Here is a 24,032-nt window from a genome sequence, read left to right on the forward strand (position 1 = left end):
CTGGCTCCCACCATCCGCCATATTTTCACGGACAAGGCCAACCAGCTTTTGACACGAATATTCGGAATCATGGTTGCCCTCAGCCAACTCTATCCTGCTAGCCAAACGCGTGGTATTGTCGCCAAAACTGGCTATCCCTCATCCAACCAGGGATACCAGCCAACCAAACGCCACCTTAATTGATTAAATGGCCGATTAACTTGCCGATTAGCCGATTAATTCCCTGCTCGCTAGCAACCGAGCAGCTACCAGTTAACGATATACTCAACAATGATTTACACAGGGTCGCTGTTTGGCACATGGTGTGAAGAAAAGTCACACTACAACGATACAACCCCACCCTCCTCCTTTTCTGCCGTCATGTAAATCTCATCTTACGCCAACGGTCAAGAAGAATATAAGAAAATGTATAATCCTAGTGACCGCATCCATTTTGATTTGGTTCCTATATCTACGTTGACATATAATTCTATCCGAAAAAAATGATGACATATAATAATTCATTAAAAATTGTTGAAACTGATGCAAGTTTTGTGAATTTAAGTGAACAACATTGTGCCTTGTAGCGGACGACGGCCAAAGAGAGGAAAGGAAGAAATTGTTGATTGCCGCCGTCAATAGTCATTTTAGCGGTACTTACCGCCGTCAATTATTAAGTGTGCCTATGATGGCCGGTACGACCGCTCTTGTTCAAGCGGACGGCGCATCTAACAACCAATATCAATGTATTCAAATGCCTACCAAAGCAAAATTATTATTACAAAATACTCCATGTATTATTAATATACCCACGGCTATAAAGACCTCCTTTTATACAAAATCGAAGACATCGCAATCTGGTCCAACATTATGCGCAACAATAATTCGTAGGATATATCAGCATGCCATCATCATGTCCACAGAAAGGAACACACAGCGACTATATTGTAATTGTAATCTACTCCTATATCAGATGGATTTATCTGAACCACTATGTAGCAGCAGCAGCAGCAGCAAAACCAAACCCATGGCTTTGGTCAATGGCAGAGAAAGAAGAGGAAAGGAAACAAAAGAGGAGGAGACGGGAAAAGGAGGCGACGGCGGCCAAAGAGGAAAGGAAGAAATTGTTGATTGCCCACCCCCTCCCCTCCTATTAAATCGGCGCAACACGCAACACAAGAGAGAGAGAGAGAGAGAGGGGCACACGCCGAGAGTCCACACGTAATCCCATCATCCCCTCCATCCATTCCCGCTTTTACCCCCCTGTACTTGCCGCATTTCACAGGCCAGGACGGACTGCTGGAGCTGGACCAGGGGAGTCCCACGGGCTACGGCGCCGAATTATTGCCCGTTTCGAGGCCTCGAGCGCCAAAAGGGCCGTGCTGCTGCTACGCCCACGCGCAGCCGCCGTGCCAACGCGTGCGCTCCGCTCCGCTCCGCTCTGCTCCCCCCTGCGCCTCGCCGCGTCGGGGCAGGGGGTGGGGTGTGGCTGTGGGGACGCGGCAGCGGCTCTCTTGAGCGATGAGGCCGCCGGAAGCGGCGCTCGCCGCGGCCCTGGTGGCGGTGGCGGTGGCGGCGCTGCTGGGCGGGGCGGCGGCGGCGTTCCCGGCGGCGCTGACCCTGGAGCGCGCGCTGCCGCACAGGGGGGTGCCCGCGGAGCACCTGAGGGAGCGGGACAGGGCAAGGCACAAAGGGAGGGGGCTGCTCGGGGGCGGGCCCGCGGTCGCCGGCGTCGTCGACTTCCCCGTCGAAGGCTCCGCCAACCCCTACATGGTCGGGTGGGTGAGCCGCTTCGCTTTTTCTTCCTTTTTGTTTTCCTCCCGTGCCTGCTTTGGTTTGGTTTCGTCTGGCTTGGTTCGGGTCGGTTCGGGTCGGTTGGCTGGTTGTGTGTGATCGATGGGGGCGTTGAGAATTCGAGCCTGTTTTGGTTACGGGCGTTGAGCTGGAATTGTTTCCTTTGCTTGGTGGACTGGACGATTGTGGCGAAGCAAATTTCTTTTGGGTAATTGACAGTTACATTCCTTCTGTTTACTCAGCTCTAGTCATAACCATTGAAATACTAATTGATACTAGTAGTTTGATGGCTGTACTCAGTGAGTTTGTTTGCTGGTGGATATTGCGCGCATTCTGCAAACTTTACAGTTAATTTTTACAAACTTCCAGCGATGTTTGCTCAGGAGCACATGCCGTTTGGTAGCTGAATTGCTGCTTGGAATAACCCAGGCTTGTTTTTCTTTTTCTTTCTTATTATTAGGTTCGTTTGATTCATCGTTTTATATTCTGAAAATATCACCAAGTCTTTGCGCACTTCATCGTTCTACCTGTTTGATTGTGGGAGTCCAATTCTGATGCGTTTGCCTGTACCAATCACCACAATAATTCATTGCCTGTAGGTTGGGAGAAAAACAGCTCATTTTCCTATGCTTTGCTTCTCGTGGATCCTACGTCTCCACACATTTTTCTGCCCATCACAGTTTCTTTAATTTTCTTAGCTTGCTTTTGCTTCAAGGTCAATTCCTGCCGTTGAAGATGCAGTTTTGGATTTCTCCGTCTTTGATGTACCTTATGTTTGCACATTAATTTTGTTATAGTCCGTAAGGTGTAGTGCAGAGATACACATTTCGTTACACGGTTTAGAGCCAGTACATGCAGAGGCTTTACTAGCACCAAGCGTAAGGTGTAGCCGTGCAGAGATATACATTTCGTTACACGGTTTAGCGCCAGTACATGCAGAGGCTTTACTAGCACCAAGCGTAAGGTGTAGCCGTGCAGAGATATACATTTCGTTACACGGTTTAGCGCCAGTGCATGCAGAGGCTTTACTAGCACCAAGCGTAAGGTGTAGCCGTGCAGAGATATACATTTCGTTACACGGTTTAGCACCAGTACATGCAGAGGCTTTACTAGCACCAAGCGTAAGGTGTAGCCGTGCAGAGATATACATTTCGTTACACGGTTTAGCACCAGTACATGCAGAGGCTTTACTAGCACCAAGCGTAAGGTGTAGCCGTGCAGAGATATACATTTCGTTACACGGTTTAGCGCCAGTACATGCAGAGGCTTTACTAGCACCAAGCGTAAGGTGTAGCCGTGCAGAGATATACATTTCGTTACACGGTTTAGCACCAGTACATGCAGAGGCTTTACTAGCACCAAGCGTAAGGTGTAGCCGCGCAGAGATATACATTTCGTTACACGGTTTAGAGCCAGTACATGCAGAGGCTTTACTAGCACCAAGCACTAGATAATGGATGGATTGGCACCCGTTTTTACTTGCCATGTGCCAGTCTTAAGTGAAACAATTCTGTTTTGCCAATGCTGTAGGATTTATGTTTTAGTTGCATATAGACCCTTGTCGCATATCAGTTGTGATTGATAATACTCCCTTTAGACTCTTGAATATCATGTGTTTAATCCATCACCCTTATGTAGCAATATTCTGTTTTTGGATGCAGAAATCAGCTATGCACTCTGTTTCTTTTGGCCGATTCTCAAATTGGTTAGGATGCAAAAGTCAGTTTGTTGCTTAATTTTACTACTGATTTGTGATTAATTAACCTCCTTTTAGGCATTATCATCTCATCAACTCATTCATTTTCATTCTGCGACTGGGCTTGCTGTTAGTTGGTAGTACAAGGGCTTCATGTCAACCTATAGCGTAATAGGCACACTCTTTTGTAAGTATTGTATGCTAAAGTTCTATTTTACAGGCTCTATTTTACACGTGTAAAATTAGGAAACCCTGCGAAGGAATACTTTGTCCAAATTGACACTGGCAGTGATATCTTGTGGGTTGCTTGCAGCCCTTGCACAGGTTGCCCAACATCAAGTGGGCTCAATGTGAGTCAATCATTATCCAATGTCTTATGTTTTTTGGAATATTTTTCTCCCTTGAGATGGGATTACTTGTTATCTAAGCTTCTTCTGATGGATTACTGATTTTTGGTTTGCTTTTCAGATCCAATTGGAATTCTTCAACCCTGATTCTTCGTCAACATCATCCAGGATACCATGCTCAGATGATCGGTGTACAGCTGCCCTCCAGACAGGGGAAGCACTCTGCCAACCCTCGGACTCCCCAAGCAGCCCATGCGGTTACACTTTCACGTATGGCGATGGAAGTGGCACGTCAGGATACTATGTGTCTGACACTATGTATTTCGACACTGTCATGGGGAATGAGCAGACTGCCAATTCTTCTGCTTCCGTCGTTTTCGGGTACAATTCCCTAGACTCCTATACCTTTTTGAATCCCCTATTAGATAATGAAAACTTACCATTTATAATTGATGATCATTTACTTAAGATACGTGATAACATTAGAAACATGGCTAGAGTTGTGCAACAACTGTGTCAGGTAAGAGCGTTGACATGATGTGGGCTCTTGTCTCCTTGATAATGTGAACCATCTGTTCACTTTGTTGATCTGGTTAGCTAAGGCCAGGCCTCGTGCGGTGGTGAAGTACTCTCCACTTGTGCCAAGAGGTCCTGGGTTCGATGCGGCCTCTCTGCATTGCACTGTGCAGGGGTAAGCTTGCCTCGTATAATCCTTCCCCAGACTCACCTGGTGTGGGAGCTTCTAGCACTGGGTCTGTCCTTTTCCTTGATCTAGTTAGCACGGTTGATGGATCTAATGACAACAAAATGCATGTCCTGCAACTAGCAGGATTCTAGTACCTACTGCAGGAATAGTTCTTTTTGTTGCTCTGATATCCAGAGAACAGTTATTACTAGGAAAAAAGTCAATTTCCATTATGGTCACCATGAATAAATGTTAAAATGGTTATACTGTCTTCATCGGGACAAAATATGTTGGCATATCACTAGTACCTGGACATCCTTTAATGTCGATTGATTAAAAGGCTATCCTCTAACATGTATCTAAACACGCCAAAGTCTCAGCCTCGGAATGGTTTTTCACTTTTTCTTAGTGATACGAGTTTACATTTTTGTGCTGATCTTAGTTTGATTAAACCGTGCGTTGCTATAAAGTAACTGTTTACGGTTACCATTTTGTGCAGTCGTCACCTTGATATTAAAACTTGCTGCCTAACAGGGTCAATAATATTTTCGTTGTTGTAACTATCTTTTTTTTAATAGATGTAGCAACTCACAGTCAGGTGACCTGATGAAGACAGATAGGGCAGTTGATGGAATTTTTGGGTTTGGACAGCATGAGCTGTCTGTCATTTCACAACTGTACTCTCTTGGTGTATCCCCTAAAACATTCTCCCATTGCCTGAAAGGTTCAGATAATGGTGGTGGTATTCTTGTCCTTGGTGAAATCGTCGAACCAGGATTAGTATTTACTCCACTTGTTCCATCACAGTAAGTTCCTTTTCCTGAAATTAGTGAGTGTGTAACTTCGGAATTCTGCATGTTCCCTTTTGTTTCAGTAGTTACCCGTGTTGTTGTAACTGGTAGGCATGGGTGGAAAGCAACAGTTTCCATCATTCGTTTTCTAGTTTTTGTTTTCTTTTGTAAGTACTTGTTAGGTGAATTTATTTGGACATCTTTAATTTTCCAACATTAAGTATGCCCCTGTGAGAGGCTAACTATATAGGTAGATTTTTTTTCTTGTGAAGTATAACATTTCTAGTGGCAATAAATCATGAAACATTTTGATTCTAAGCTATTTTTGTATTTTTAATGAAATGTAGGCCTCATTATAACTTGATTCTGGAAAGCATTGCTGTTAGTGGTCAAAAGCTACCCATTGATACTTCCTTGTTTGCAACATCAAATACACAAGGAACAATTGTGGATTCAGGAACGACATTAGTATACCTTGTCGATGGTGCCTATGATCCATTTATTAGCGCGGTAAACTCCAAATTACACATTTCATCATTTATTTTATGGAACAACAAATATGTGACTAGTTTGCAGTACTTAAATATACCATCATTAGTTCTAATGATGGATGCCTGCAGATAGCTGCTGCAGTCTCTCCATCTGTACGCTCTGTTGTCAGCAAGGGGACACAATGTTTTATTACAAGCGGCAGGTTTTCTTCTTTCTCTTTCTAAGAAGAAAATTAGCAGCACATGTCATTCAGAATGTTGAATTACTCACAAATGTTCTTTTGCTTCTCTACTAGTGTTGATTCGTCATTTCCTACGGCAACACTGTATTTTAAAGGTGGCGCTGCAATGACAGTGAAGCCAGAGAACTATCTTCTGCAGCAGGGTACCAGTGTATGTCAAGTTGTCAACAAGCCTTTTGATGCCATCATTGCTAAATTTCTTTGCAATTGTGTGTCTAGATAACTGTTTATGGGCAGACTTGCCTCAGATGAAATAATGTCATATTATGCTTTGTAGGACAATACTGTATTGTGGTGCATTGGCTGGCAAAGAAGCCAGGGAATCACTATACTTGGAGGTTAGTCATGTTGACTGTATTAGCCATTATAAGTTGCGCATATAGCTGTTATACTTTAAGGCAGCTATTCTGTTATGGAGACCCGAATTAAGTTAAGTTGTTGACATAAATTTCAATAGTAGCACTAAATATGGACATAACTATGTGAGGTAGATCTATCCAGGCTTTAGGAAGTTGATCGTGCCTTGTGACTTCATGCTGTTTAATTTAACCCCTAATATTAAACCGGCATGAAAACTGAGTATTTACCTCGTGCAAACATTGACCGACTAGTAGTCCCTAAGTACTAGCTTCACAGCAGCTATTAACTATTTGACCCAGGAATGATGCAATGCCCATATTCCACTCCTGGTGTTTTCTTGCTAACTATTTGGCCCCTTTTGTTGCAGATCTTGTTTTGAAGGATAAGATATTCGTGTATGACTTGGGAAACATGCGCATGGGCTGGGCGGACTACGACTGTAAGCTCAAACCCCTCCTCACCAGTTTTTCTAGTTCGCGCCCAAGCTGATTGGCGTAGCTAACAATGTCTTCCTTTGCTTCTTTCAGGTTCGTTGTCGGTCAATGTCACCTCTTCGTCGGGGAAGAACCAGTACGTGAACACGGGGCAGTTCGACGTGAACGGGTCACCACGACACTACAGCGGCCTGGTGCCTACCGGTGTCGCCGTCGCCCTTGTGCATATGCTCATTTTTGGCTCCCTATTTAGTAGATAGCACACTGGCTGACTGACCTGACACTGTGATCCCACCACACCCATTCTTTACTTAGTGAACGGGGTCGATGCCGTTGTCGCTGCGCCCCTTCCTTCCCATGGCACAAGCATTCTTGCTGTACATAAATTACAGGGAGAAAGATAAGAAGAAAAAAGTAAAAAAATGGTTTATCGTTCATGGTAGTGGCCTGCTCAGAGCGTGTTTCGACCTGATCACTTGAGAGGCGTTGTTCTATTTATTCATGTACCTGAATCGTGCTGCCGCTGCCTCCAAATCTGAAGGAAAACAGAGGAGGATATTATGGCCGCCATGGCGGACGACACATTGATCTAGGATATCATTGGTTTCATGAAGGGGGTGTGTTTGGTAGGCTGCATTTCCCGAGCGAGGCCCTAGGGAGCCAAGTTCTTGGACCGCACGGCTCTGGCAACAGATAGGGTCCGCAATTGTTGTGTTCTACTTACCTCCTTAGTCTCCTTCATCTAATCCCTTTTAATCTACATAATGATGTCTTGATTTAAGATAAGCTATATACGAAAAAGATGCACATCAAACGATCGGTTCCTAGTTTAATTGATTGTAAATCCTCAGTTTTGTATTCATGTTTGGAGCTTTTTAAGATGAATTTCAGCAAATTCTTTGCACATGCTCGACCGTTTGAAATTTTCTTTGACCACTAGCTTCATCTTGTTGTTTCACACAATTTTTATGTTATTAGTTTTCTGGTTCTACGCTCACACCTTCCTATTGTATTGTGTTAACACGTTCATGTGTGTCTGTTATATGAACGTGCTCAACATCTCTCGCCTATCCTCTTGACCGATTCCAAAAAAAAACTATCCTCTTATCATCTCATCTCACACGGTGGATCATCTGATTTTTTTTTTACCACTAGCTTCATCTCTTTGTTCCACACAACTCTCATGTTGTAAGCTTTCTATTTCGACATTTGGTGTCTACTACGCAACTTTATTTTTGTAGACTTTGTTGACCTCCAAGCATGGAATTTTACAGGACAATAGCAATTTTTTCTTAAGTGGATGTCTAATGTTTGTCAATCCGTAGAAGGTGTAGAACGAAGATGGTTCTCTCTCAAACAACCCTCCAATTAAATACATGTAGTCTCTTGTGTTCCTAACACACCCAATACAATTATCCACTAATTCCACGAAGAGGTGATGATAGGTGTGTAATATAGATGGTAGAAATAGTCTTTTGTAATCTAAACAAATAAAAACATCAAGGTAGCATGTAACAAAAGCACGCAAAACGGTGTCACGATGCTTGAAAACAAGGCCTAGGGTGCATTACTTTCACTGGTGCAATCTCTCAACATCATTAACATAATTGAACTGCACGAAAATCCCTCAAAGTGCATAGCGGAGAAAGTAGGTTGAAATTGTGTGGGTAGCAAAACCACCTCAAAGTTGTCTTTCCAATCAATCTTATGAACCACCCCCAAAGTGTGACAAATAGTCCTAGAGATTGTATTATGACGACACCACATGATACATATCGTTCAACCTTTATGTTACCTAGAGTACCCCAATATCACCATGGGTACCCGCAAGTTAATACTAGACATGCATCAAGTAATCTCAAATGCAAAGCATTCAATCCAACATAAAGGAACTTCAAAGGGCAAGACTTAATTCACCACAAAAAGAGATAAAGGGAGATAATATCATAAGATCCAACTATATTAATCAAGCTCATGATACATAAGATCGGAATACATAAAAAAACATAAGAGAGAGAGAGAGAGACCGAACACATGGCTATTGGTACATACACTCAACCCCAAGGATGAACTACTCACGCATCACTATGGAGGCAACAAGGTTGATGAAGAGGCCTCCCGTGGTGGCTTCCCCCTCTAGCTAGGCAGCGGAAAAGGACTCTAGATAAGATCGCTTCGGAACAGAGGTTTGCGACAATGAAAAAATTGTTCTGAGTCTTGCTCTGAGGATTTCTGAATATTTGTGAATTTACAGGCCAAGAATTAGGGCAAACAAAGGCTCGAGGGGCCAACAAGCACCCAACGCGCCCTACCCCCCAGGGCGCGCCTCCTCGCTTTGCGGGGGGCCTGTGGGTCTTTTGGCTTCTCCCCGAAGCTTTTAGAGTCTCTTATGTTCTCGAAAAAAAACATCAAAAAGTTTCATCATGTTTGGACTTCGGGAGGTATAGATTTTCTGAAAAACGCAGAAAACGAGAACTGGCATTGGGCACTAAATTAATAGGTTAGTCTATAAAAATAATATAGAAGTGCATTAAAATCATATATAATTGATGTAAATATAGCATGAATACTTTATAAATTATAAATACGTTGGAGATGTATCAACGCTCATGGACAAAGTTCTTCAAGTGTTGTGGTGTGAGCGTGGTGTGAGATAAGTTCACCACGTGGACATAGTCTTCACTTAGACCCCTACCACTGAAGTTGCCTTTCATCACTTGAAAGAAGCACTTGATGAAACTCTAGTGTTAATCCTTCGAGACTTTCAGAAACATTTTATTGTACAAACAAATGCTAGCAATGAAGGCATTGGAGTTGTGCTCATGCAGGACGACCATCCTCTCTCTTACATGAGCAAAGCTATAGGACCTAAGTCTCAGGCCCTCTCTACACATGAAAAGGAGTGTCTAGTTGTGTTACTTGCTGTAGAAAAATGGAAATCATAGCTACAACGAGCTCCTTTCACCATTTCCACCGATCACAAAAACTTGACACGTCTGCAAGACAAGAAGTTGAGTAGCTCTATACAACATAAAACATTTCTTAATCTGTTGGGTCTCCAATATAACACTGTCTATAGAAAAGGTTTGGCTAAGGCTGTAGTTGATGCTCTGTCAAGGTCCCCTGCACCTATGGAATTAGCTGATATTTCCTTTTGCACACACAAATGGCTATCAGTGGTGTCTGAAGCTTACCAATTGTTCCTTGTAGATAAAGATTTGTTGCAGGAACTGACACTGACAAGACCAAATGACGAAGGGTACTCTCTCCATCAAGGGGCCATCAGATATAAAGATAAAATTTGGCTTCATAACACTAAAGCACATCAGGCCATTATGTTGTCTTTACATGCCAGTGGTATTGGAGCGCATTCAAGTTTTCAAGCCACTTACCATAGAATTAAAGGTCTTTTTGCATGGCATGCAATGAACACATGACATACATGCATATGTGCAGAACTGTATTGTATGCAAACATGCTAAGTCTAAACACATAAAAAGGCCAGGGCTACTTAGTCCAGTTATAGTGCCAAGGAGGCATGGAATTTGGTTAGCATGGACTTCATTAGAGGGTTGCCCAAGAGTAAGAACTTCGACACCAGACTAGTTGTTTTTGATAAGTTCAGTGCATATGGTCATTTTATACCACTTTCCCATCTTGTTGCCACTCTCCAAGTGGCTTAGTTATATATGGATAACATCTACAAACTGCATGGATTTCAATTGGTTCTGGTGACATGCATAGATTCTATTTTCACCGGTACATTGTGACAAGAGTTATGCAAAAATGAATTCGAGCTTAGCAGATCATCCACAAATAGATGGCCAGACTCAAGAACTAAACCAATGCCCGGAAACATTTCTATCGTGTTTTGTTCATTCCACCCCCAATAAACGGGCTTATTGGCTATTCTAGGCCGAGTAATGGTACAATACAAGCTACCATTCAACTTTAGGCACAACACCATTCAAGGTTCTGTATGGTTATCAGCCCCGCCACTTGGGCATTGCTAGCCTACAATGTTCTTTGTCCTCTGACTTATCTGGTTGGTTAGCAAAATGAAATCTGATGCGGAGACTGATTCCGGAACACCTGCTGCGAGCTCAGCAGCGTATGAAATATCAGGAAGATAACCATCGTTCAGACATGTAATTTTTGGTGGGAGATTAGGTGTTGGGGATATGGTTATTGGATATGACCCTCCCAGGAGGGGGCGGGTTATCCCAATGGCGGTTCATAAACCAAGCCCATGAATATGTTGAAGATGGCGGTTCATGTAGCAGGCTTGTTAAAGGGCCCAAAGCCCAAAGGCGGCTTAAGGCCCGTAAGTGTAAACCGCCATGTATATGTGACTTGTATTGTAAGGCATGTAAGATAATTCACCGGGCCGGACACGTTTGTATGAGCCGGCCGGGACTCTGTAAGCCGCGGGGCGTCAACCCGTGTATATAAGGGGACGACCCGGCGGCGGCTTAGGGCAAGAAACAACAGATCGAAAGCCAGGCCAAGCGTATTCGCTCCCTGGTAATCGAAACCCTAGCAATACCACCTCAAACTGGATTAGGATTTTACCTTCACCGTAAGGGGCCAAACCAATATAAACTCCTCGTGTCCTTTGTCTCGTTTTAACCCCTTTAACTTAACTACATCGCAATGGCTCCACAACTAAGTCCTTCCACTAGGACATCTGCTGTGATAATTCCACGACAGTTGGCGCCCACCGTGGGGCCTGCACATGGCGGTTTTGAGTTCTTGAAGGGCAGCTTTGAAGGGATCAAGGGATACGCTGTGGGCCGGATGACCAAGAGTCGTCGCGGCAAGCTCTACATCAACGACGCAGGCTGGGACCCTGAGGCCGGCTCAATTGAGTACGGGTACCGCGTCCCCTTCGGTGGAATCCACGTCTTCATCAGCAAGATCGGCGAACCGGGCCCTGAGCCGGACATCTGCACCGACATCATCGAGACGGCTCAGCGTGCATGACCCGCCCGGGTTCAACCCGCCGTGAAGCGTGCCTTTGTTGGATTTATCCAAGGGGTTGAATTGGAGGCCTCTGTGTCTGGCGGTGAGGCGGCCATCTACTCTGATGGTGAATCGTCCACGGGCGAGACCGACTCAATGTATCAACTAGAAGATGGACGGCTTGGGGGCTGTTCCGATGGTGACAATATTCTGGACCGACATGAACCGCCGAACAAGGTGGCGATCTTCATGGCTAGCACCCAGCCGGTTCTCGGTTCGACAGCCACCGCAGCTATGACTTCCAGCGCAGTGGCGGTGACGGCGGCGGGTGCTGGCGGATCAGCATGTCTGCCGGCTCAAGTTTTAACAGATCTGTTGGAGGCTCTGACAACTCTAATGGAGGTGGAGGTAACTCCGGACAACCAGGAACAGCATAAGGTGGATGTGGCTAAGCTGCGTGATGAGATAGCGCAAGCCAAGGTAGAGCTAGCAACGGAAAACGCTAGGATGACCGCAGAGCGGGCCATTTTAAACGCCCAAGCACAGCGGATTCAAGTGGATTCATATCGGCTCACGTTGAATCAGAATGCTTCAAACGAAGTCTTGAGGAGAAAACACCAGAGTCGTCTGCCCCTGGTTTATGAATCGAGAAACCTCTCCAGCACGCCTGGAGCGGGGGCGAGTAACCCGCCGATGATAAACCAGATGACTGAAGCGCCAGGGGGTGGAGCGTCGGTTCAGCGCGCGTGACGGGTTCACCGCATAGGAATAACACCCCACCTCAGCACGTGGTGACGTCGCCGGGTCATTATTCTACCCCTTTGGACAATATGATTGTTGCAGCTACACGATTGGCGGCTTTGCCAGTCGAGGGCGAGACTCCGACGGAGGTTGAAACTCTAAGGGCCAGGGAACTTCTTCAAACAGCGCTAGTGCAGCAGCAGGCTTATTCTTATAGTCGTGACCGGATTCATTCGACCCCCCATCCAAGCGGGAGCTACAGTAGGCACATTGACTCGCCAACAGTTTCGAGTACTGAGCAGCGCCGTAACCAACCCCGTGGGCATGACCCGGTGTGTAATGGTGCCAAGGCACATAATTTGGTGGACCAAGGCAGAGCACGCCGGGAGACCGAGCTGGCGGCTCAGCTGGCAGCTCATCAACACGCGCTGGTTTACCCGACAACTTCAATGGAAGCAGGTGTGACTTCTAGAGCTTGGGGTGTGTCGTGTTTAACAGCGGCTCTGCGAAATGAGCGTTTGCCCAAGGACTTCAAGGGCCCTCGTAAGGTGCCTAATTACACAGCAGATCAGTCCCTTGAGGCTTGGGTAGAGAGCTATGAGATGGCTATGGAGATGCTGGATGTTAGTGAACTACATATGCTAAGTATTTCACCACGATGCTGGAAGGGACGGCTCGCACTTGGTTGAAAGGGTTTCTCGCCAACTCCATTGGGTCGTGGGCGGAGCTGAAGGCCCGTTTTATCCAAATTTTCAAAGATACGTGCAAGAAGCCTATGTCGACCGTGGATTTAGTTTCTTGTGTTCAAGGTTAGGGCGAGTCAACAACTAGCTGGGTGCGCCGGGTCTCGACCATCATACATTCTTTAGATAATATCAACGTCGGCTCAGCGGTTTCAATGTTGGAGAAGAATTGCCGTTTCCTTCCACTCAAGCAGAAGCTTGGGTGGCTTAAACGTCATTGCAGTGACATGGGTGAGCTCATGGCAGCTCTTGTCAAGTATGCCGACTCTGATAGTACCAAGGACCCCGACTCCGAGGATGAACAATCGGGAAAGGGAAAGAAGAGTAGCGGTATGAGAGGACAGCAGCACAACCCGGCCAATCAGGGCGGTAACGGTAAGTGCAAAGCTGATGATTTTGTGGCTAACACCAGTGCACGGAATTATAACCAGCGTCGTAAGGGGGGACTAGCTCAAAGGACAAAATTTGACCTTGAAGCGATAATGAATCAGCCATGTCCGAAGCACGGGACAGAGGAGAAGCCGTCTACCCATCTGTGGAAGGATTGCAGCATTATGAGACACTTCAGGGAGTCTTTCCAACACAACCAGGGTCCGAATGGCGGTTCAGGGTCCGGCCCTCATGGTCTGGGTCATGGAGGCAGCGGCCCAAATTCCGGGTTTCATGGCCAAGGCAATCAAGGCGGTTACAACCAGCAGAATAATCAGGGGAATCAGTGATACGTCTCCAACGTAACTATAATTTTTGATTGTTCCATGCTATTATATTATCAACCTTGGATGTTTTATATGCATTTATATGCTATTTTATATGATTTTTGGGACTGACCTATTAATCCAGAGCCCAGTGCCAGTTTCTGTAATCCCCTTGTTTCAGTGTTTCGCAGAAAAGGAATATCAAACGGAATGAAACCTCCAGAAAAGTTATTTTTGGAAAGAAAGCAATACAGGAGACTTGGAGTGCACGTCAGGGGATCAACTAGGAAGCCACGAGGCAGGGGGCGCGCCCACCCCCTGGGCGCGCCCTCCACCCTCGTGGGCCCCTCGTGGCTCCCCTGATGTATTTCTTCCGCCTATATATATCCATATACCCTAAAATCATCGGGGAGCATAATAGATCGGGAGTTCCGCCGCTAGAAGCCTCCGTAGCCACCGAAAACCAATCTAGACCCGTTCCGGCACCCTGTCGGAGGGGGGAATCCCTCTCCGGTGGCCATCTTCATCATCCCGGTGCTCTCCATGACGAGGAGGGAGTAGTTCTCCCTCGGGGCTGAGGGTATGTACCAGTAGCTATGTGTTTGATCTCTCTCTCTCTCTCTCGTGTTCTTGAGGTGGTACAATCTTGATGTATCGCGAGCTTTGCTATTATAGTTGGATCTTATGATGTTTCTCCCCCTCTACTCTCTTGTAATGGATTGAGTTTTCCCTTTGAAGTTATCTTATCGGATTGAGTCTTTAAGGATTTGAGAACACTTAATGTATGTCTTGCGTGGGATATCCGTGGTGACAATGGGGTATTCTATTGATCCACTTGATATATGTTTTGGTGATCAACTTGAGGGTTTCGCCCATGAACCTATGCATAGGGGTTGGCACAGTTTTCGTCTTGACTCTCCGGTAGAAACTTTGGGGCACTCTTTGAGGTCCTATGTGTTGGTTGAATAGATGAATCTGAGATTGTGTGATGCATATCGTATAATCATACCCACGGATACTTGAGGTGACATTGGAGTATCTAGGTGACATTAGGGTTTTGGTTGATTTGTGTCTTAAGGTGTTATTCTAGTACGAACTCTAGGGCTGTTTGTGACACTTATAGGAATAGCCCAACAGATTGATTGGAAAGAATAGCTTTGAGGTGGTTTCGTACCCTACCATAATCTCTTCGTTTGTTCTCCGCTATTAGTGACTTTGGAGTGACTCTTTGTTGCATGTTGAGGGATAGTTATGTGATCAGATTATGTTATTATTGTTGAGAGAACTTGCACTGGTGAAAGTATGAACCCTAGGCCTTGTTTCAACGCATTGCAATACCGTTTGTGCTCACTTTTATCATTAGTTACCTTGCTGTTTTTATATTTTCATATTACAAAAACCATTATCTACTATCCATATACCACTTGTATCACCATCTCTTCGCCGAACTAGTGCACCTATACAATTTACCACTGTATTGGGTGTGTTGGGGACACAAGAGACTCTTTGTTATTTGGTTGCAGGGTTGTTTGAGAGAGACCATCTTCATCCTACGTCTCCTACGGATTGATAAACCTTAGGTAATCCACTTGAGGGAAATTTGCTACTGTCCTACAAACCTCTGCACTTGCAGGCCCAACAACGTCTACAAGAAGAAGGTTGTGTAGTAGACATCAAGCTCTTTTCTGGCACCGTTGCCGGGGAGGTTAGTGCTTGAAGGTATATCTTTAGATCTTGCAATCGAATCTTTTGGTTTCTTGTTTTAGCACTAGTTTAGTTTATAAAAGAAAACTACAAAAAAGGAATTGAGTTTGCCTCATATGCTTCATCTTTTTAGTATCTTTCGTGAGTATGATGGAAAGGAAAATCGTGCCAGAGTGTTATAAGAAGAATGCATTAAAATGTTTGGCACTAAATCTTTGAATGATGAGCATGATTGCAATGTTGTTAGTATGAACTCTTTAAATATCCATGGTACTAATGATGATTGCACTAGTTATGATGAAAATGTCTCCTATAAACATGTCAATTTTTGTGGGGTGCATTGGGTTTGCAAGTACACACCAATTAGGGAAGATAGATTTTGCAAGAGGCATAAGTACTTAGAAACTAAATTGTTGCAAGAAAGGCTAGATGTTTGTGCTGAAAATTTAAATTTTCTTGGCCATACTTGTGAGCTTTGCAATGAACGTGGTCATTTAACCATCCGATGCAAATTGTTTCATGATCTAATCGTTTCCAAAAATTGTGATGACTTGATTTCTCTTGCACATCATAATGAACTTAGTTTGCTTATGGGTTACAAAGAAATGAAACGTATAACTAACTATCTTCCAGTATTTTCCCGTGATAAACTTCTTGGCTTTGATCTAGAGGAAATTTATATGTATTGTGCGGTGAATTGTATTGGAAATCCTTATATTGCCAACTACATAAAGAAAAGAAAACAAATAGAAGATGAAGAGAATACTAACGAAAGGGAAGATACTTCCCAATACCCTCCTATTATTTCTTATGATGAATCAGGCAACGAGGATGAGCCTCCTATTCAACCAATCTTTTTAATAAGGAGCTCCAAAAAGAGGATTGAGCCCACACATGATGTGGTGAAGAAGAAGAAAAGAAAAAGGAAGATAGGTAAAAAGATATCTCTCCCAAATAATGCTGCTCCTATTACTGTTGTGCCTCATGAAAATATAATTGTGGAAGATAATGATACTTCTTATGATCTTGAGAATCTTTTTGGCACTTGCTTGTAAGAATATGATAATTGCTATACTATTGGTGCTATCCATACTATTAATGATGAGAGTGATTATGCTTATGATATGAAAAGGCCCAAGCTTGGGGATGCTAGATGAAGATGATGTTTTTGAGAATACATTTGCTGCAATTAATGTTTGTCCCAAGCTTGGGGAAGCTATGTTTAATGAAGATGATATTTTTAGTCTCCCAAGTTTTGATATGCAAATTTATAATGATGATAGCATGCCTCCTACTTATGATGATTATATTGATGAAAGTGGGTTTGGAAGAGTGTCAACTTTAGGAAGTAATGATCCCACTATTTTGGAGGATGTTGAATCTTATTATGATAATTATGAAAGTGGATTTGGAGAGGTCATGACTTTATTTAGTGATGATTCCACTATCTTGGAAGAGGTTTCAATCGATTATGATGAGAACAAAGTTGCTACTTATGATGATTATTGTGATGACACGTATGCTATAAAAAGTAGTGATGATTATATTTATAAAACTTGTCATTATTATGATTACCCCTTTTATGAACATTACTCTTTTAATGTGGAAACAATTTATAGTATTCAAGTCTCTTATGATACTCCCACTATCCCGAATGAGAAGAATTCTGCTTATGAGGAGAGTAGTAAAATTTCTATGCTTGTAGATCATGAAAAGAATTCTCTATGTGATGGTTATATTGTTGAATTAATTCATGATGCTACTGAAAATTATTATGAGGGAGGAATATATACTTGTAGGAATTGCAATAATATCAAGTTTCCTCTCTTTGTGCTTAAAGTTTTGAAGTTATGCTTGTTTTACCTTCCTATGAAAGTTGATTCTTGTTCCCACAAGTTGTTTTCTCACAAAATCCCTATGCATAGGAAGTGGGTTAGATTTAAATGTGCTAGTCATATTCTTCATGATTCTCTCTTTATATTTCAATTCTTATCTTTTATGTGAGCATCATTGAAATCATCATGCCTAGCTAGGAGCGTTAAATGATAGCGCTTGTTGGGAGGCAACATAATTTTATTTTTGTCTCTTGCTTTTTGATCCTGTTTAGTAATAAATAATTTATCTAGCCTCTGTTATGATTGATTTTTTATGTTTTAATTAGTGTTCGTGCCAAGTAGAACCGTTGGGAAGACTTGGGGAAAGTCTTGTTGATCTTGCTGTAAAAAACAGAAACTTTAGCGCTCACGAGAATTGCTGCCATTTTTTATTGGAGAGTGATATTGAGTTAATTCTTTTTTAACATGATTAATAGACACATTACTCAGGTCCACCAATTTATTTGGGAATTTTATGAGTTCCATAAGTATATGTTTGATACAGATTACTACAGACTGTTCTGTTTTTGACAGATTCTGTTTTCGATGTGTTGTTTGCTTATTTTGATGAATCTATGAGTAGTATCGGAGGGTATGAACCATAGATAAGTTGGAATACAGTAGATATTATACCAATATGAATTTAGAATGAGTTCACAACAGTACCTAAGTGGTGATTTATTTTCTTATACTAACGGAGCTTATGAGTTTTCTGTTAAGTTTTGTGTTGTGAAGTTTTCAAGTTTTGAGTAAAGATTCGATGGACTATGGAATAAGGAGTGGAAAGAGCATAAGCTTGGTGATGCCCAAGGCACCCCAAGGTAATATTCAAGGACAACCAAAAGCCTAAGCTTGGGGATGCCCTGGAAGGCATCCCCTCTTTCGTCTTCGTTCATCGGTAACTTTACTTGGAGCTATATTTTTATTTACCACATGATATGTGTTTTGCTTGGAGCGTCATTTTACTTTATTTAGTTTTGCTTGCTGCTTGAATAAAGTAACAATATCTGAAATTCTTAAATGTTAGAGAGTCTTCATATAGTTGCATAATTATTCGACTACTCATTGATCTTCACTTATATCTTTCGGAGTAGTTTGTTGTTGCTCTAGTGCTTCACTTATATATTTTTAGAGCACGGTGGTGGTTTTATTTTATAGAAATTAATGAACTCTCATGCTTCACTTATATCATTTTGAGAGCCCTAAACAGCATGGTAATTTTCTTTGGTTATGAATTTAGTCCTAATATGATGGGCATCCAAGAGGGATATAATAAAAACTTTCATATAAAGTGCATTGAATACTATGAGAAGTTTGATACTTGATGATTGTTTTGAGATATGGAGATGGTAATATTAGAGTCATGCTAGTTGAGTAGTTGTGAATTTGAGAGATACTTGTGTTAAAGTTTGTGATTCTCGTCGCATGCACGTATGGTGAACCGTTATGTGATGAAGTCGGAGCATGATTTATTTATTGATTGTCCTCCTTATGAGTGGCGGTCAGGGACGAGCGATGGTCTTTTCCTACCAATCTATCCCCCTAGGAGCATGCGCGTAATACTTTGTTTCGATAGCTAATAGATTTTTGCAATAAGTATGTGAGTTCTTTATGACTAATGTTGAGTCCATGGATTATATGCACTCTCACCCTTCCACCATTGCTAGCCTCTCTAGTACCGCGCAACTTTCGCCGGTACCATAAGCCACCATTCATAATTATTTCATACATGTCACTCATGAGTCATTGCACATCCCGGTACACCGCCGAAGGCATTCATATAGAGTCATATCTTGTCCTAAGTATCGAGTTGTAATTCTTGAGTTGTAAGAAAATAAAAGTGTGATGATCATCATTATTAGAGCATTGTCCTAGTGAGGAAAGGATGATGGAGACTATGATTCCCCCACAAGTCGGGATGAGACTCCGGACGAAAAAAAGAGAGGCCAAATAAGCCCAAATAATAATATAAAAGAGGCCACAAAAAAGAGAAGGCCCAAATAAAAAAATAAAAAATAAAATAAATAAATAAAATAAAATAAAAAAATGAGAGAAAAGAGAGAAGGGACAATGCTACTATCCTTTTACCACACTTGTGCTTCAAAGTAGCACCATAATCTTCATGATAGAGAGTCTCATATGTTGTCAATTTCATATACTAGTGGGAATCTTTCATTATAGAACTTGGCTTGTATATTCCAATGATGGGCTTCCTCAAAATACCCTAGGTCTTCATGAGCAAGCAAGTTGTATGCACACCCACTTAGTTTCTTTTTGAGCTTTCATACACTTATAGCTCTAGTGCATCCGTTGCATGGCAATCCCTACTCACTCACATTGATATCTATTGATGGGCATCTCCATAGCCCGTTGATACGCCTAGTTGATGTGAGACTATCTTATCCTTTTTGTCTTCTACACAACCACCATTCTATTCCACCTATAGTGCTATGTACATGGCTCACGCTCATGTATTGCGTGAAGATTGAAAAGGTTTGAGAACATCAAAAGTATGAAACAATTGCTTGGCTTGTCATCGGGGTTGTGCATGATTTAAATATTTTGTGTGGTGAAGATAGAGCATAGCCAGACTATATGATTTTGTAGGGAAAGCTTTCTTTGGCCATGTTATTTTGAGAAGACATGATTACTTGGTTAGTATGCTTGAAGTATTATTATTTTTATGTCAATATTAAACTTCTGTCTTGAATCTTATGGATCTGAATATTCTTGCCACAATAAAGAGAACTACATGGATAAATATGTTAGGTAGCATTCCACATCAAAAATTCTGTTTTTATCATTTACCTACTCGAGGACGAGCAGGAATTAAGCTTGGGGATGTTGATACATCTCCAACGTATCTATAATTTTTGATTGTTCCATGCTATTATATTATCAACCTTGGATGTTTTATATGCATTTATATGCTATTTTATATGATTTTTGGGACTAACCTATTAACCCAGAGCCCAGTGCCAGTTTCTGTTTTTCCCTTGTTTCAGTGTTTCGCAGAAAAGGAATATCAAACGGAGTCCAAACGGAATGAAACCTTCGGAAAAGTTATTTTTAAGAAAGCAATACAGGAGACTTGCAGTGCACGTCAGGGGATCAACGAGGAAGCCACGAGGCAGGGGGGCGCGCCCACCCCCCTGGGCGCGCCCTCCACCCTCGTAGGCCCCTCGTGGCTCCCCTGATGTATTTTTTCTGCCTATATATATATCCATATACCCTAAAAACATCGGGGAGCACAATAGATCGGGAGTTCCGCCGCCAGAAGCCTCTGTAGCCACTGAAAACCAATCTAGACCCGTTCTGGCACCCTGCCGGAGGGGGGGAATCCCTCTCCTGTGGCCATCTTCATCATCCCGTCGCTCTCCATGACAAGGAGGGAGTAGTTCTCCCTCAGGGCTGAGGGTATGTACCAGTAGCTATGTGTTTGATCTCTGTCTCTCTCATGTTCTTGAGGTGGTACGATCTTGATGTATCATGAGCTTTGCTATTATAGTTGGATCTTATGATGTTTCTCCCTGTTGGGGATATTACTACTGGGCGTAAACCGACCTATCTGGGTCGGGTTAACTTCGTCGGTAGTTAAGTATGTTAAAGCCCAAGAAGACAGAGGAGGGCTCAAGGCCCATGGTCGGTTCAAGGCCTGTAGCCGTAAACCGGCGTTAGTAGTTAACCTATATTGTAAGTTAGGAATAAGTAGTGACCAAACCGGACACATCTATGAGCCAGTATTGGGACTCCGTAAGCCAACGAGAGTCACCCGTGTATATAAGGGGACGACCCGACGGCGGTTCAAGGATAACAGACAACAACTCGAGACATAGGCGAAGCTTGTTGGCTCCCTAGTCATCAAAACCCCATCAATTCCATAACAACTAGACATAGGCTTTTACCTTCATCGAAGGGGCCGAACTAGTATAAACTCTCTTGCGTCCTTGTGTCCGCTTTAACCCCTTCAAGCTAACCCGTCGCGATGGCTCCATGATTAAGTCATTTCTCTAGGACATCTGGCGTGACAAAACCACGACAGTTGGCGCCCACCGTGGGGCTGTGGCACGATGGTTTCCGGTTCTTGGAGGGCCGCTTTGAAGGACTCGAGGGCTACGTTGTAGGCCAGATGACTAAGAGTCGTCGCGGTAAGCTCTACATCGACGACGCAGGCTGGGGCCCCGAGGCCGGCTCAATTGAATACGGGTACCGGGTCCCCTTTGGTAGCATTCACGTTTTCATTGGCAAGATCGGTGAACCGGGCCCTGAGCCGGACATCTGCACCGACCTCGTCGAGACGGCTCAGCGTGCGCGATCCGCCCGGGTTAAACCGGCCATGAAGCGTGCCTTCGTGGGAGTCATCCATGGAGGAAGTTATGAGGACGGATTGGAATTTCGTGGCGCGACCGTCGTTTGTTCCGGTGACGAATCTTCGACCGAAGAAACCGAATCTCTTTATCAGCTACAAGATGGCCGGATTGGGAGTTGTTCCGATGGCGATAGTATTCTGGACCCCTCTGATCTGCCCAACCGGGTTGGAATATTCATGGCCGAAACACAAGCAGCGCTTCATTCTTCGACAGCTGCGGCAACGGTCTCCGGTTCAGCAGCGGCGACGACTGCCGGGGCAGGAGGCCCTGTGCGCCCGCCGGCTCAGGTTCTATCAGAACTATTTGATGTGTTGGCTGTGCTTATGGCGGAAGTTAATCCGCCGGATCAGGGCGTTCACAACGCGGAGATTGCAAAGGTAAAGGAACAGATCACCCAAGCTAAGGCGGATCTGGCGGCTGAGGACACCAGGATGGCCGCAGAGCAGGCCGCCTTAGATGCACATGCCTACAAGCTTATGTTGGACCAGAGCGCGTCACATGAAGTCATGAGGAGGAAGCACCGATCCCGCTTACCTCCGGTTTTCGAGGCCAGAGACCTTTTCAACACTCCAGGACCAAGAGCCGGCAATCCGCTGGAGGGAAACCGAGCAGAAGCCCCTGGGATCGGTGCACCGGTTCAGCCTCGTCAGATGGACCTGCCTCGTCAAAACACCGTTGTACCTCAGGCTACTTTAACACCTCCGGGTCACTACTCCAACCCAATGGACAATCTTGTTGCCGCTGCTGCACGGCTGGAGGCCATTCCAATTGAAGGTGACTCGCCGCAGGCAGTAGAGACGTGACGGGTCAAGGAACTTCTGAGGACAGCTTTGGCCCAACAGGAAGCGTACTCGTACAGCCGCGACCGGATCCACTCGACCCCCCGTCCAAGCCGGAGCTATAGTAGACACATGGATGAACCGGCAGTGTCGAGTAATGAACGACGTGGGGCACCCCGTGACAACAACCCGGCGGGTGGTGCTGATGACGCTCAGGGAGTGGTGGACCGGGGCCGCGCGCGCAGGGAGGCCGAGTTAGCCACACAGCATCAGGCTCGGCAGCTCACGCCGGTTCGTCCAACCACCTTGACTGAACCTGGTGTTACTTCTAGTTCTTTGGGGGTGCCTTGCCTTATCCCAGCTTTACGCAACGTGCGCCTGCCCAAGGATTTCAAAGGCCCACTCAAGGTACCAAATTACACGGCGGATCAACCTCCAGAGACATGGGTGGAGATCTATGAGATGGCCATGGAGATGCTTGATGTGAATGACGCGGCGTGTGCGAAATACTTCACCATGATGCTCGAAGGAACGGCCCGTACTTGGTTAAAAAGCTTGCCGGCTAATTCTATTAGTTCATGGGCCCAATTAAGAGCCCGGTTTATCAGCAATTTCAAAGATACCTGTAAACAGCCTATGTCGATAGTGGACTTAGCTGCATGCGTCCAAGAGGAAGGAGAATCAACGACTCATTGGGTGCGCCGGGTTTCACAAGTGTTGCACTCCTCAGACCGCATCAACGCTGACACCGCAGTATTAACCCTAGAAGGCAACTGCCGGTTTGGACCCCTGAAGCTGAAGTTGGGACGGATGAAGCGTCATTGCACCGACATGGGGACCCTCATGGCCGCTTTGGTAAAATATGCTGATTCTGATAGCACCAAGGATCCCGAATCTGATGATGACAAGACAGGGAAAGGGAAGAAGAACAGCAGCTCCAAAGGTCAGCAGCATCACTGGGCAGGCAATGGTGGAGGAGGCAAGCGTAAAGCGGATGGTAACATGGACTTTGTGGCTAATACCAACGCATAGGACAATGGCCAGCGACGCAAGGGTAGGCCGAAAAATCGTAATGGAGCGCCCAACCCTAACCCAAACCGCCTAAACTATCTGCTAAGCCAGCCCTGTCCAAGACATGGGACGAAGGAGGCGCCGGCAAACCACCTTTGGAAAGATTGCTTTATTATGCAGGAGTTCAAGAATTCTAATAATTTCCGGTATGATCACGAATCTGGCGGAGGCTCGGGATCCGGGCTGGGTTACGGAGGAGGAAGTTCCGGTTCAGGATTTAATGGTAATCCGGGCAGACATAATGGTCAAAATAGTCAGAACAACCAGGGTGGTT

General features: G+C 44.4%; 1 protein-coding gene across 1 annotated transcript; it reads left to right on the forward strand.

Annotated features, from left to right (window-relative positions):
• Nucleotides 1-1,163: 1,163 nt before the first annotated feature.
• LOC125544942 (aspartic proteinase 36) lies at nucleotides 1,164-7,256 on the forward strand. The gene is made up of 10 exons (XM_048708738.2): nucleotides 1,164-1,757; nucleotides 3,690-3,819; nucleotides 3,938-4,197; nucleotides 5,080-5,307; nucleotides 5,640-5,802; nucleotides 5,913-5,986; nucleotides 6,080-6,176; nucleotides 6,303-6,363; nucleotides 6,753-6,824; nucleotides 6,913-7,256. The coding sequence occupies exons 1-10, from the start codon at nucleotides 1,501-1,503 to the stop codon at nucleotides 7,077-7,079; spliced, it is 1,509 nt and encodes a 502-aa protein (XP_048564695.1). The 5' UTR covers nucleotides 1,164-1,500; the 3' UTR covers nucleotides 7,080-7,256.
• Nucleotides 7,257-24,032: the final 16,776 nt, after the last annotated feature.

This window comes from Triticum urartu, chromosome 3A (assembly GCF_056163025.1).
Source record: "Triticum urartu cultivar PI428250 chromosome 3A, HENAU_Tu73, whole genome shotgun sequence".
Classification (NCBI taxonomy): domain Eukaryota; kingdom Viridiplantae; phylum Streptophyta; class Magnoliopsida; order Poales; family Poaceae; genus Triticum; species Triticum urartu.